A 15331-nucleotide genomic window follows, 5' to 3' on the forward strand; every position below is an offset into this window, starting at 1 on the left:
ATAAATTACAACGTTTCTTTTTAAAACCATTTCACTGTCTTTCAACTAAATCTCGCAGAAAGTAAATTCAGAATAATTCAAGCATTGTCCCCGATCTTTTTTTTTATAAACACTATTATTATTATAAGCATTGTGCACAAACAAACCAACACAATCCATCAATTACACACACTCTATTTTTTTAATAATTATTTACACATTAGAAAAAGAAAAAAAAAAAGGCGGTGGCATTTCTATATACAAATTTAAAGCAGTCACCTCTTTTCAAAGGATTCAAGTGGAAGCAGCAGCAATAGAAGGATCATCTGGTGGCACACCTTTGGGAATCAGATTTCAGAAACCTGACATACTCCTTTTGGGACATCTGGCCACCATTCACTGGATCCAAGGTACACTTATAGAAACTGGAGAAAGAAAAACAAAAAAAAAATTAGAAAAAAAAAATAGAACCGGAACAAGAAAAAAAGACTGCTTGTTGGCCAATTCTGTGACATTGCAGCTAAAAAGAGCAGGATTACTCAACTATTATCAAATCTTGAATTTGTTAATAATAAAACAAACAAAATGAACGACACAAATCATGAATCATTTTAGGCTCTAAATAAGCTCATTTTTATTTAATAAATCTAAAAAGCAAAGCTTGTAATAACCCATGGACAAATTGGTTATGATTTTTGTAGACAGATTTGAACCTTGGTGATTGATCTTGTTTGCAAGTTTTGAACAGGCTTCTTGAACTCATTTATAAGCACAATATGACTGCCATAATTCTAATCATCAATTACAATCTATGGTAGCAGTGTCGTCACAGTTGAATCATGTTTGCCCTAATTGTTTGGTCTAGGTTCATGATCTTTTATATCAGATTTCTCTGCAAGCTTATATCATCATCATCATGGTTATTGAACCAAGTTTGTCCAATCTATCTAGGCCGGTTAATCAATTTTATCTTTTCATTGAGATGTTAAATCAATGATTTTTTGTTTGAAAAAAAAAAACTTCTCTATCTCTTAGATCTTCCACTATAGCTGGTTTAACTCTTCTACCTATAGAAGCTTTCATTTTGATATCCATTGAAGCTTTTAGGCCTAATTGCTCTCAGATATTGGTAATGTTATTTTTATCCTTTTTTTTTGTAATTTTAGGCATTTAACTTTGCATTCGCATCCATTCTACTTTAATTTTTCGTATGTAAATTTTTTAACAACCCAACACTTTGATCCATAATATAAAAGAGGAATCCTTTTAACCTAACAGACACATGGCGATTACACAACCCTTCTCAAGCTCCACCCTTTTTAGATTTTTATCCTATTAATGATATTTTATCAATACTCTCGCTAAATAAGATCCAAAATACTTAATATTGTTGCTACCCATGCCCACCTATTCTAGTCCATAAAGTCCCAAAATATTTTTAGCCAATAAAATATCTTCAATATAATTCAAATTCACTCTAATTCCACTATCAGCAATTAACATGATATCATCTACAAATAACATACAGGATTTACTTTGAACACGATTAGTTTGTTCGTCTAGTACTAACGCTAAAAGATAGGGGACTGATGGCTAACCTTGATGTCATCCTATGACTAAGAAAATCATTTGCCAAAGCAACTCTATTGCCCTATCACTAGCGAACATTATATATATAACATCAAATTCCTCTCTGCTCTAAAATCCATTAAAATAGTTGGCTAACTAATCTATTATAAACTTTTTCCAGAACAACAAAAACTATATGTAAATCCTTGCTCTAATGTAGTATTATTGTAAAGTACTAAATTGTAAGATTGAGCTCAAGATTCAGTAGCTCAAACTGGATCTCCTCAGGTATGCCGAGTCAAAGTCAAATTCGCCTGTTCACCTATATAACTAAGCTGAAACGAAGATTGGTGAGACTTATAGATGGACAAAGCTCAAGCATGAATTCTGTAGCTGAGTTAAATTGAGCCTTGTAGGGATTGCCAAGTCAACTACACATTACGTTTCTCCAATATAAAATTTCCTTCTTTGCGATATTGGCAGCAGGTCATCACAGAAACCTTATTAAAAAGACTTATGGGAACCTAATTTCTTAAACATATACAATATGGAATTTTTTTATCATTATGAATGTCTTTCTTTTGGTAGATTGCACAAGCATGTAAATACCATATATGCACTTTGCAGTGAATTGACCTTATACCGCTCATGTTTTTTTTTCCAAACTTTGATGCACACACATAAAAAAAAGCAAATAACAAGTTAAACATATTTGTATAATGGAAAGGACACATAATCACCAAAGATTTGCATGAGAGAAAAATGGATTGATACCTTCCATCCATGCCAACAATCAGAATACTATTATGAAGTCCGAATGCAGCAGTATACCGAGTGCCTTCTGGCAAGTGAAACTGAGCAAATGACCATTCAGAACTGAAATACTTTGGGAGCACACCTGTGTAATTAAACTTAACATGAGAAATGTTTTATATCTTACCAGCTCGGTTGATTTATTTGAGATTGCATGAAATGAAAGGCAGAAATATTGTAAATCTGTTTCCTAGATTCCATTGCAAAACAATATTCCTTTTTGCAATAATAATTCTAGTCCAGAAAATTGTTTCTTCACTAAATAAAACAAAATACGAACATCTTAGAAAAAACAAATTTTTATCTCACGTTATGCAGTGCAATGCAAAACTTCATAGTTGATATTCGAAGTTGGTATGCAGTTCCAGAACTTAATGCGGCAGTTGAATTTTCCCATTCTGGCAATTTAGACTCCTAATCCTAATTTTCCAGCCCATAAAGGAAGAGATTTAGATAATGAAGGTTTGGTTTCTTATAGTTGTTATCTCATTGCTCAAATAAAGATAAACTAAGCAGCATAGCCATTTTTTACTCTGGCTGAATAATAACTACAAAATGATTCTGAACTCCATTCGAAATGATCAAACTACTGTGGGACAGGAAATCCTAATCATTGTTACTAACTGTATAGCAGAGTCATTTCTCCAAAAAAGCACATTTCTATCATTATCATTTTAAATGAGTATCTAGGCCAAAGAAAGAGGAAAAACTAGAACACCTTCATTCCAATCATGTGATGCAAAAGGTGATAACACTCATTCCAAGCGCCCCTCCACTGCCTGCCCCAAGGCCTTGTGGAAGGGAGGTAAATCACATTACCGAGCAGCCTCCTAGATGGAAGGAACTTATTCCCTAAGGGAATGAACCCCAGGGGATTCGAACCTCGCTCCTGTAATACAAATCTACCACCCGAGTACCAACTCAGCTACACCCGTGGGGGCACCTTCATTCCAATCATGAACATCAATAAAGAGGAGAAAAACACTTGCAATAGTAGACAATTTACCTCTCATAAAGTACAGTGATGAGTTAGCGTTGGCCGCAGCGGTTGGAGATGATAGAGGATCGAACGGAGTGGAAGAGTTCTGTTGTACAATTGCTGGACTTTGAAAAGGTACAATCTGAGTTGAGGATTCTTCTCCACCCACTCTAACTCGAAGGCTGAACACATGTACAGTTCCCTTATCACTGGAGACTACCAGCCACTGCACATTTGGAGAGAGGGCAATGCTATATATGTCAGCCTTATCTAGTCCTCTGCGTACCTACAATTTTGAGTGATGGATGAGTAACTACCACTGACATGGAAATTTATTTACAAACGTCAACAATTTAAGATAGCGTTTCATCTATATCTATGGGGAGATAGATAAACTATGACTTGCATAAAAAGAACCACAAAACCATAGCGTACAGAAGCTACTTGTTGAGAAGATTGTGCCATTCCACAACTCATTCTAATTCATACATCCATCCAAGAGCTGCTTGTATGGTTTCATTATTCTTGAAATCATTAACAAGAACAAAAAGGTAAATATTCTATTCTACTTCAGCAAGCTTGAGCTTAAAACCCCAGCCGAACACAATTTACTAATAGATAGGAAAGAAACAAAGTGGAAAATGATGACACTGCAGCACTGAATTCTAGATGGAGCAAGATAAGGATTTGCAACAACATTAACTACATTTACATTTTAAGCCAGCTGCAACTCAAGATAAATTGGTACAGACCATAACATTGGAAATGGTAACAAAAGTGAATACCAAAGGGCAGGGAGAGGAAAAGAAATACAAATACCTCGTCATTCATGGAATTATTCTTCCTCTAATCTTGTCAAGCTAAATGTGTTATCAATATCCCAAAACATGGATTGAAATCCTATTTCAGTTTCTAGAGTCCAAGACAACTGAATCAGCTAAGAGCTGGTCAAGTCAATTAGTGTATGATGCCAGCATTTAGTACAATCAATAACACAACAATAATTTTTGGGGCATACACAGCTTCAGGATGATGCTGAATAATACAGATCCATTGGCTTTGGCCTTTGCTTTTGTATCATATACATGTCAATCTTCCTGTTCAATGATAAAAGCTATGCAACTATTTTTTTTCTTGAATCAGAAGTTATAACTTCAGTTCAGACTCAAGATTGGCATATATACATGAGGGTAAGTTATACACAACACGTTTATCAAATAGATGTGAACTTTTTAACAATTTTCCTAGCATAGCATTGACACAAGAAAATTATGGAAGTTTTACCTCTTGTAGTCGAGTACCATCCATTGTATTGAATATTCTGATAAGTGTACCCTTTGAGCTTGCAGTTGCAAGAAGAAGCCCGTCCAAGGTCAAAGACATGCAAGATATGCGAGAATCATGAGCATTAATTTGTTTTGTCACATTCAGACCAAAATGTTCAATCCGAATTTCTCCACGGCGTAGACCAGGGCATGCCATCACAAAAGTGTTAGAATGATGTGAGAGGCAGCAAAGTCCCTTTGGATTAGATATAGTCTCCATTTGATGAAGAAGCTTCAAGTCTTTGAAATCGTGTACATAGATCCTGTTCTCAAGAACTATGACAATCCGATCTTGTCTCAATTTCACACATCTTACATTAAATTTAAATGAAAATTCAGCAATACAACGACTCTGATGATCATCCCAGATTATTACTTTGTTAGGCGGGTACTGAATATTTGTCTCACCACCAACCAGAGCCAGAATATTTGAACGAAATAACATTTCAACAATTCCAAAGCCCCCACTTCTCAAATCCCTCCTGAAAGTTTCCTTGAAACTGTCACAATTGAATATCCGGAATCCATTGCTTGTTCCAACTGCAAAACACCCATAATCTTGATTCCATGACACTGAAAGCAGCTCATTTTCATTACCATCATCACTTTCTGGTTCAGGTTGACTAAATGGAATTGTTGGTGGCCAGGATTGTGGTGCCTCTAATGAGGCAATCCTCATTGGAGGATGAATGCCAGGGGATGTTACTGTTGAGCTCATCATGAAGCAAAGGCAACAAGTGACAAAAATAACTCAAAGGTTATCAAAAAGTAAACTATCCAATCTGCAATTTGAACAGAAGATTTCAAGCTTATCACAATGAGACCTAAATGTTAAAGCAGCCTGATGAAAGCAATCAACTTCACAACCGAAATCAAAGATCTTTAATTGCAGTAAGAGAAGAGAGAAGCATTGTTCAGCATTGCTGAGTTAAAATATTCACAATACAGATTTTTTTTCAAGGAAAAAATGTTTAGCAATGCACAGCGATGGCATGACCATTGACTACTGCACTTAATTGCCAATCACAAATCTAGAATCTTAGCATAGGAACCTCTGAAAAATTAATACGATATACAATCTCTATGATTCGTGGATATATAAAGTAAGTTCGTCAGTAAAGAAAAAAATAATTCTCACATAAACAGTCCTGTAATGTGCAACTGGCTTGACAAATAGAAAAATAAAGCTTGAAGATGCTAAAAATATTGCAAGTGAATGATAATATGGAGAAGAAGTAGATATAGCATACATCATATGCTACAATGGTTCGTGTTATCACATTCATAAACCATGTGTTGTTGATTTAAAAGAAAGGAACATCAGACATCTTGAAATATGACCTGAACATAAAATGTCGATCCAAAAAAAAGACATGTAAAGAAAATCTGAATTGTATGCTAACTACCTCATTGTAGAGATCGCCCATTAACATTGAGCTATGCCAAAATAGTATGCACAATAGACCAACATACGTCTTATTTTTTAAGCGTATGGAAGATTGTTGGATTCCATAGTTACCAAAGGAACAGAAGAATGCATAGACCACATTCCCGACTTTTAACACTAGTCCTATTTTTAAAACAGATGAAATATTCTTCGATTCAATAGTTGTCAGATACAAATCCATGTTTCTCAAATCAGACACCAGGCTCCCATCCAAAATAATAGAATAACGAAAGACAAGAATCCCGACTTTTAAGGTCGTTTCCCAGAAACCCATTCCCTTCCTTATTTTGCCCCTAAAAAACCAACAGCATTCAATGGCCAAACGAATAGAACAGCAAGCCAACAACAATCACACGCAAACAAATCATCGACAGAAAGGAAGAAGGAACCAAGAATACCTTTTAGATCCGCGCTCGAACAGGTAAATCCCCAACCGGATCGACCAAGGAGATTATTTAATTTGTGCGCCGCAGGCCCGCAGCGCGATTTTCGCTGACGAATCCCTCGAATCGCAGTGGGGGCGATCTCGGAGAGGTCGCAGCTCGCCCTTAAGACAGAAAAGAGCAGACCGTGATTTGGGATCCTCTCCAAGTTACATAACATAACAGCTCACTTGCTCCGTCCATTTCCCACCACCAAACGGTTCGTTTCTTTTGCACTTGATGATGAACGGTTACAATGGAACGAAGTTTGCGCACGGTGACGTTTGCAATTGTAGAGGATCCTGCTTCCCAGCACAAATCGGCATCAAGTTACCAACGCGAACGGACGGTTGGGATTAAATCAATGAAAATATCTTTCGTCGACGTGATGTGCATGAATGTGTCCCCTTCATATGGGCCATATCTGGGAGCCCACGTCATCTGGACCATGTCTGGGAGCCCACGTCATCTTTCTGGTACAATACTCAATAAACGCTGTGAATAAATTATCTAAATAAGAATATTTAAATTAAGTTTAATAAATATAAAAGAAGTATGATATTTGAACTAATTAATGTAATTAGAACATCCACATCAGATACCCTATTTAAAAATTTTACCTTAAATTTTGAATAAGGTAGTTAAAAATTTTTTACATTAACTACCCTATCGATTCCCTAAATTATACATTTATGAACAGTACTTTTCTAAATTTAGGGAATGGATTCCATTCCCTAAACATTATAGAGGAGAGAGAAGAAATAGGGAAGCTGATATATGATGATTTGAAAAATGGATATCCAAATTTAATAAAGTAATTTTTTATCCTAAATTATGTATTTTGGATAGGGAAACTGGTGTGGATGTATAATTTTATTTTTAATAGTCTAGGTGTCTCGGTTCAATTAGTTCTGGAGATTGATAACCGGACCTCATAAATCGATCATTATACCATGATAATCTAGAAACACGAGCGGCTCCTCATTGTTGCACCTGCTAACTTTCTAGTTTTTTTATTTTATTAGAGAAAAATATCCTACAATATATCATAATTAAGATTTAGATATTTGAGAAAACTACTTATGCATTTTACCGTAGTACCATGGTTAGGATGAGAGGAAATTCTCTATAATTATCAATGAACGTGCACACGTGTTGTATGAACTAGGCCCCATAGATCCGACAAGACTCCCCACCAAAGCTATATGTGGATTCAACCATAATTGTTGTGTAATATGATACATAAACATATACACGTAATAGACTCTCCTTTATAAAAAATTAATTTAATTCTTTATATTAGATATTATATTGATATGAACAAATACTATACTTAATCTTAGTCAAAAATCATTCCCACCAAATCTATGTAATAGTGCAATGTTAGAGTGACGTTTAAACTCTAAATTCTTGATTAATTAATGAATTTTATTTTAATAATACGTCGTAACTGAATTTCGAATTATAGATAATTGATTAATAAGAAAATTTTTTAATAATTCATTGCAGCTGAGTCTAAAGTCTAGATTCATGTGTTTATAGAAATTATTAATAAATTTTAAAATTATTTTTATAGAAAAATAAAAAAACATTAACATAAATTTTTTTTAAACATTATCAAAATTACCTAATAAGGAGACAGATTCTTAATATAATAAAATAAAACAGTATAATAATTATTGAGAGAATTAATCTCCATTTAGGAGGCTCAAGTGATTTGAGCAACTTTCAACGCAGAATAATTTATTATTTTCATAATTTCAGCAGGTTCATACTGCTTTAATTGATTAACTATTGATTGAGGACGTGACCATGTATATTTATCTATTCGGTGTCTATAATTTAAAATAACTCGATTTAGCCGCGAAAATGTAAAGTCATTTTTTTAGGGAAAACATTTGTTTTTATGTTTTTTAAGAAATATTGAATCAAGAAAAATGGAAATAATATTCATGGTTAACTTTTTTTAACTCAATGTAATAATATTATTTAATGTTTAATTTGTAAAAAAAAAATATCTTAGTGCTATTCTACTTAAAAAAAATTTAAATAAGTTGAAAATTTAAAACAACTATATATATATATATATATATATATATATATATATATATATATATATATATATATAGAAATTTGATATCCTGCGCGTCGCACAGTGCGCGACTGTGCGCGCGCGCAGGATATCAGTGATTTTAGTTTTTTTTTTATTTTTTTTTAATTTTTGAATTAAAAAAAATAATTAAAAAATTTTTTAAAATTTTTATTTCTAGGGTTCAGGTTTTGGGTATAGTGTTAAAGCTATTTTTTTTTTTAGATTTTACCTTTGGGGTTTAAACTTTCCAATTAGGTTATAGTGTTTGGTTTTAAAAAAAAAATAAAATAAAATTAATTTAAACTTTTATTGAGTATTGTAATATGTTAAGGGGATATATTAAGATATTAAAAATTTATATAAGAAAATGTTAAATTTTTTAATTGATTTTTTAAATTTAAAATATTAAAAAAATCAAAAAAATAAAAAAAAACTGACCGATCTCCTGCGCGCGCACAGTCGCGCATTGTGCGAGCGCGCAGGAGATCAAAACTCTATATATATATATATATATATTTCCTTATATATATATATATATATATTTCCTTGGTTCCCAAGTTTCCGCCTCCTTTTTCCACAGACGCATCTCTTCGGCCAATAAATTCCACGCAACGTTGTCCCCCTGCTATTTTTATTTATTTTTCAAAAAAATATTTTTCCTATTTTCATATACATAAAAAATATTTAAAAAACAAAAAGAAAAAACCAAACCAATGCTGACGTCATCCACTGATCGTCACGTTTGTGACAGCATCTCCTCGAAGCTTCCTCTGTAATTATTTCATTGTTCTCGTTCCGAAAATACCCTCCTTTTTTTATCTATATATAAACCAAACGCCCCTTCTTCCCGCAATCACCACCACCACTGCAGCAAAGGGACAAGGCCAGGCAGAGTCTGCTAATGGCGTCTTCGACAACGGCAGAAGTCGAGTCATCGTTCTCCGGCGCGGTGGCGCAGGAGGTGGCGAAGATCCGGGACTCGGCCGCGCGACTGGGGGAGCTGCTGGCGGCGGAGATGGCTGGGAATTCCGCCGTCGGGGCCGTGCTCGGGGACCTTTTGCAGTCCTCCTCGAGAGCCTTCTCTCTGGTGAACTGTACTCTTCCGGAAGGCGACATCGGGTCGCCTTCTCCCCGCGAGGCCTCGAGCAAGAAGCGGCGGACCAGCCCCGCCGGCGACGGCAGAGGTGGCTGCCGGAGGAGGTACTCATCTTTTAGAGAAAAAAAAGGACAAAAGTATTCTTTTAATACTTATCGTTGACTTAGTTCGATGGCTTCTTCGAAGTTTAATTTATCAACAACTTGGAATTCTTTAACACTTTCTAAATCGATCGCAGATCGAATTCGTCCGCAAAGAAGGTTTTCAAATCTGAATCTCTCGATGATGGTCAAACATGGAGAAAATACGGGCAAAAATCGATCCAAAATTCCAATAATCCGAGGTAAACTTTCTTCGATCGAACCGATCGAGCGATCGAGTTAATTCCAGAGTTGACGATGAACATGAACTTGCAGGAGCTACTTCAGATGCACTCACAAGTACGACCAAGGCTGCTTGGCTCGCAGACAGGTCCAGCAAGCAGAGGACGACCCCAAAACCTTCGTCATCACCTACGACGGCGAGCACACCTGCAGAGATCCGGCCACGGCGAGCGACCACATGGCCTCCGCCTCGGGTTTCAGAGAAAACGCTTGCCTGATTCGGTTCGGAGCAAGCTCCTCTGCTTCGTTCGGAGCTCCTCCTAAACAGGAGAGCACCGAGGAGGACGTAGCGAGCAATCTGACAACCACGAGCACTTCCTCTTCGTCGGAGTTTTACTCTCTCGGGCTCCCGGCCATGCTCCCTGCCGATGAGAGGCCGGCGCTAGGTGCTACCGCCGCCGGCGATGTCACTTCTGGGATTCACGATGATCTAGAGCTGGAGCTGTTGATTGACTCATGCCTTGGGGGCGTTTTAGGATTTGATGATGGTAGATTTTACTATTTATGAACTCATAAATGTGTACAGGAGAAGGCAGTTTTTATTTTCTTTTTTTTTTCTGTGTCTTTTTTTAAGGTGTTTTCGATCCGATTGTAGATAAGTGGAGAATCAATAAAGTGTTCATTTTACTAGTCTTTAACCTTTTTCTTCTATTTTAGTATAATGCAACTACCACTTATTTCTAATCTCATTAAAATAAATTACTCTAAATAATAAAAAATACTATAGCGTATCGAAACTATTTAGGGAATACCTTTTTTTATTGAACCTCACCTGCTACATCCTTCTAAAATCCCTCTCCTTTGACATTGCTATAGTGTGTTTAGTCATCTTCACGTATCAGATTGGGCACTTTAGTATTATCGTGGGTTGAATGCCAGGCATCATAGGTTTATCTTTGTCATTCATCGAATACCGTCACTAACTATTTGTCTAGTTACGTGACTTGCGGGTTAATATGAAGAGAAAAATTAGAAGAAAATAATAAGAGAATCCGAATAAATAAAATAGAAAGTCCTAGATTTATTCAAAAAAAATTTATTAATAATTGAAGGATCATTCCTCATATAGTTAGACATATCCTATATAAACCTAAAAGAAAGCTGTGTGTCCCGCAAAGAAATACTAAAAATATCATAATTATTTTAAATATTATAAAAATATAAATTATTAGAAATAATAAAGATACTTTGAAAATGACTTAAATAATAAAATTTAGATCTAAAATTTGACGGTCACGAGTTCCTTGATAATAAATGTAAATTTTGAAAATTCACATGCATGGCTATCAATAAATTTGATTCTGAGTACTGTGTTAAAAATTATGATGTTTTAAAATTTAAATTGATCCTGTATCATTATGTTAATATGACAAAAGATAAGGTGAGGAGATTCCACAGAGTGAACACGAAGTCATTTTCTATATCATTTAACACCACTGAGTAAGGAAGTGGAATTTAGATTCAAAACTTGACTATTATGGATTTTTCGGTAATAAATATATATTTTAAAAATTCACATACGTGATTATCGGCTAAGTCTGATTCTAAATATCGAGTTAAAGATTACAATCCTTTAAAATTTAAATTGATGTCACATCGTTATATTTAAGGGTGAGCAATCAAATCGATCAATCTATTTATACCGATCCGAATTGAATCGAAAAAAAAATCCGTCAGATATAGAGTCGGATGTAGGGTCCTAATATTACATTATCCGATCTAGTATAGTCGGATAGTTTTTTATCCCAATAACCGAACCAACACGATCTACGATCACCCCTACTTGTAACAACTACTGTCGATAAGTTGTTACACGTTGTAATAATTACTGTCGATAAACTGCTACACGTTGTAGTAACTACTGATGATTAACTGCTACAACGTGTAATGAATAATATCTATTATCATTTTTAATATATTTTATATTTCATTTGATATAAGGTCGGATATCCAAATAACTGATAATTCATAAGATATCTGATACATAATAACTATCGAATATAAGATTAGATGTAGATCCTAATATTATATTATTTAATCTAGTAAGACCGAATAATTTTTTATTTTAATAATCGAACTAATTCAATTCATGATCATCCCTGATTATGTTAATATGTTAAAAGACAAGATGAGGAGATTCCACCGGATGAATATAAAGTCATTTTTAATATCATTTAACACCGTGAGTAGAGGAATTAATTCATGTCATTCCCTTTTTTTTATACATACACATTACGTTCAACACCGACACAGACGAATCGATAATGCAAGCATTCCACATTGAAATCGATAATGCAAGATTCCTTTCTCGTTGATCCCTCGTCTTACCCCAAATATCAAGGGGGCATGTAGACGACAAAATCGCAAACACTTTGGGGCAAAATGCAAAATTCCGCTCCCAGCAATTTCATACTCGAAACTTATCCGTAAGACAGCAATTTCATACTCGAAACTTATCCGGATCTTACGTCGATGCACACGTGGTACTATGTCGTTGGTTCATTTTTAAAAATCTCCGTCCATAGCGTCATCATTTACCCCCTTCCTCTCGCCGGTCAGAGGCATGTGTGAACGCGTATGGTTTGACTGTCTTCACGCGCTTTTGACAGGCACTAACAAGTGGACCAGGTACTAATACAATCTAAAGCAATAGACACTCCACCATCAAGATTATTATATAAATAATTTTTAAAAAATTCCGAGAATCCAACTCGAAAACAATATTCATTTTATGGAATAGAAGAAGACATCTCGATGTTAATGAAAATAAAAACAGTAAAATATAACTAGAAATCGAAAAGATAAATTAATAGAAGCTCGATACGACACACAAGTTTTTTTTGGATTCTTTCATTATTTGAGTAGCTTGAGCATAATGTATTATTATAGAGCTCTCCAACCGTTTATATACTTCGACTACAATATTTATCTTTTGCGAAAGAATTTAATTTTTAATTAATTAACTATGCGTAATTCTAATATTAAAAATTTAGTAATACATTGTTTGGGCAATCAAAAATATCTATTTGCCTCCACAGGCGTGATATAATGATAAAGTATTTAAAGGATCAAATAAAAGGATTAAAATTTAAATCTAAGTAGGGATAATATTCGGGAGATTTTCTGAGTCCGTATAAATTATTGCTGCCGTTAGATATGGTAGAATTTAGGGTTTAGGAGGTGGTGAAGGAAATGATCGGTTCATCTTCCTCCATTTAATTTCAATAAAATATAAAACATCGGTTATAAATCTTCTTATATATCTCTGTGGAGGTGATCGAAGCAATAGGTAAAGGAGAACATTCATTGAATGAGATTTAGTTTGTGGAAATAGGAGAACGTGCCAATGTGATGATCTTTCCGAGACAACAGCTTCTTCTTCGTGGTGATCGTTGTTGGGACACACCGGTGATATTCTCTGGCCAACAATTTATTTTTCTCTAAGCACTATTAGGGTTGTAAATAAGTCGAGTCGAAATTTGGGATGTTCAAACTTGTTTGATAAGGTAATCAAGTCGAGCCGGACTTAAAATAAACCAAGCTTTTGAAATGAGTGTTCAAGCTTGCCTTGGTTTATTTTTTATGAGCTTGAGCTTGTTTGAAGCTTGGCTTGAGCTTGGTTCGTTTAGATGTTACCAAGCTCTCAATTCAAGTTTGGCTTGAGCTTGGTTCATTTAGATATTATCAAGCTATCAATTCAAGTTTGTTTGATTGTTTGAAACTTTTAGTTATTTGATTAGTTATTGAGCTTAATAATTTAAATTTATTTATTTATTTTATTATTTATTTAGCATATTGGAAAATATTTTATTAATGAATATGGTTTGTAAATATTGTTCATGAACGTCGTTTACAAATATTATTCACGAACGTTAACAAGCTAAACACATATGTATTCAAGCTTGTTTATTTAGCTTAACGGCTGTTAAAATTATTTATTTAATTAATCTTATATATATTAAACGAACATAAATAAAATTTTAACATTAAATTTATTCATAAATATTTGATTTATTTATAGTACTATGCACTGTAAATTTATTTTTGTTTCGTACGAAATTATTTATTACAAATAATAATGATATTAAAGCCAAGTGTACTCGGGAGAGGAGAAAATCCGCGCCGGAAAAAAAAAATGCGAACTGTTTCAAGTCTTCTCCGTTCCCGGGATTGACGCAAGTGCCGATGACCACCTAGGTGGAAGGTGACCTGTGTCCTTAGAGCATCCACATCAGTTTCCTTATCACTATATCTAAAATTTAGGGTAAATAGCTCACTATATTAAATTTAGACAATCACTTTTCACTACACACTACATCAACTACCCTAAAATTTTCATTATCTTCAATTTTTTATTATTTTATTCTCTTTCTTCTATTTTTTATTACTATATTTATAGAATTAGTGGAAGGAGAGAGAATGAGTGGAAGGAGAGAGATTGAAAAGAAATATTATTATATATTTAGGGTAGAGTTTTCATTCCCTAAATTTAGAGAATTACTATTCATCAAATCTAAATTTAGGGAATAGATAGGGTAGCTGATGCAAAGGTTTTTTAGCTACCCTATCCAAAATTTAAGATAAAATCTTTGGATAGGGTAGCTAATGTAGATGCTCTTAGCCGGGCAAATATTTAGAACCGTATCTATTACCATTCATTCATCAAAACAGTTCAGAAAATATTTGATTTTTAATTTTTTATAAATCAAACAGAAATAAAAAAAAAAAAAAAAAAAAAGGAAAAACGTGAGCAGTGTCTCACGTGTGAAAAGAAAAGACGAGAAAAAGTGTGAGAATTTTTCTTATGCGAACAAAAAAAATGGAAACAGGAAGTGTTTTTTCTTCGTGGTAAAATTAATTGAAAATTAATCTTTGTTTTTAATTTTTTAATTAATTATGCTTATTGGATTTGAATTTGTATGATTATCTAATGATACAATCTGAACCGGTCTAGTTCATTTAGATTAAATTGGTCTAAGTATGATCTCAATTTAATTCAAACTATTGATTAGTTTAACTAGGTAGATTAGGATGATTTAATTAAATAAATTTAAATAAAAAAAAAACTAAATATCCCGATTAGATTAGTTCTAATGAGAACAAGAGATTTAGGATCCAGTCTCCCGATCGACTAAAATTTAGTGTGTCAGTCAATTGAAACTCCCCAAATATAAGAAAATTTATTTTTCTTATTTGTTCATGTATTTTATATATATATGTGAGAAA

At 33.9% G+C, this 15331-nt stretch overlaps 2 protein-coding genes across 2 annotated transcripts; one reads left to right on the forward strand and one right to left on the reverse strand.

Moving 5' to 3' along the window:
* Positions 1-73: 73 nt before the first annotated feature.
* On the reverse strand, positions 74-6638 carry LOC122015443 (autophagy-related protein 18c-like). The gene is made up of 5 exons (XM_042572320.1): positions 6511-6638; positions 4625-5447; positions 3368-3626; positions 2323-2446; positions 74-404 (listed from the first exon to the last, which is right to left on the reverse strand). Exons 2-5 carry the CDS (start codon positions 5384-5386, stop codon positions 302-304), a joined length of 1248 nt encoding a protein of 415 aa, XP_042428254.1. The 5' UTR covers positions 5387-5447; positions 6511-6638; the 3' UTR covers positions 74-301.
* A 2836-nt stretch (positions 6639-9474) lies between these two features.
* LOC122015381 (WRKY transcription factor WRKY24-like) lies at positions 9475-10743 on the forward strand. Its single transcript, XM_042572243.1, has 3 exons — positions 9475-9826; positions 9961-10065; positions 10139-10743. The coding sequence occupies exons 1-3, from the start codon at positions 9528-9530 to the stop codon at positions 10611-10613; spliced, it is 879 nt and encodes a 292-aa protein (XP_042428177.1). The 5' UTR covers positions 9475-9527; the 3' UTR covers positions 10614-10743.
* Positions 10744-15331: the final 4588 nt, after the last annotated feature.

The sequence above is a fragment of the Zingiber officinale genome, chromosome 8B, assembly GCF_018446385.1.
Source record: "Zingiber officinale cultivar Zhangliang chromosome 8B, Zo_v1.1, whole genome shotgun sequence".
NCBI lineage: Eukaryota > Viridiplantae > Streptophyta > Magnoliopsida > Zingiberales > Zingiberaceae > Zingiber > Zingiber officinale.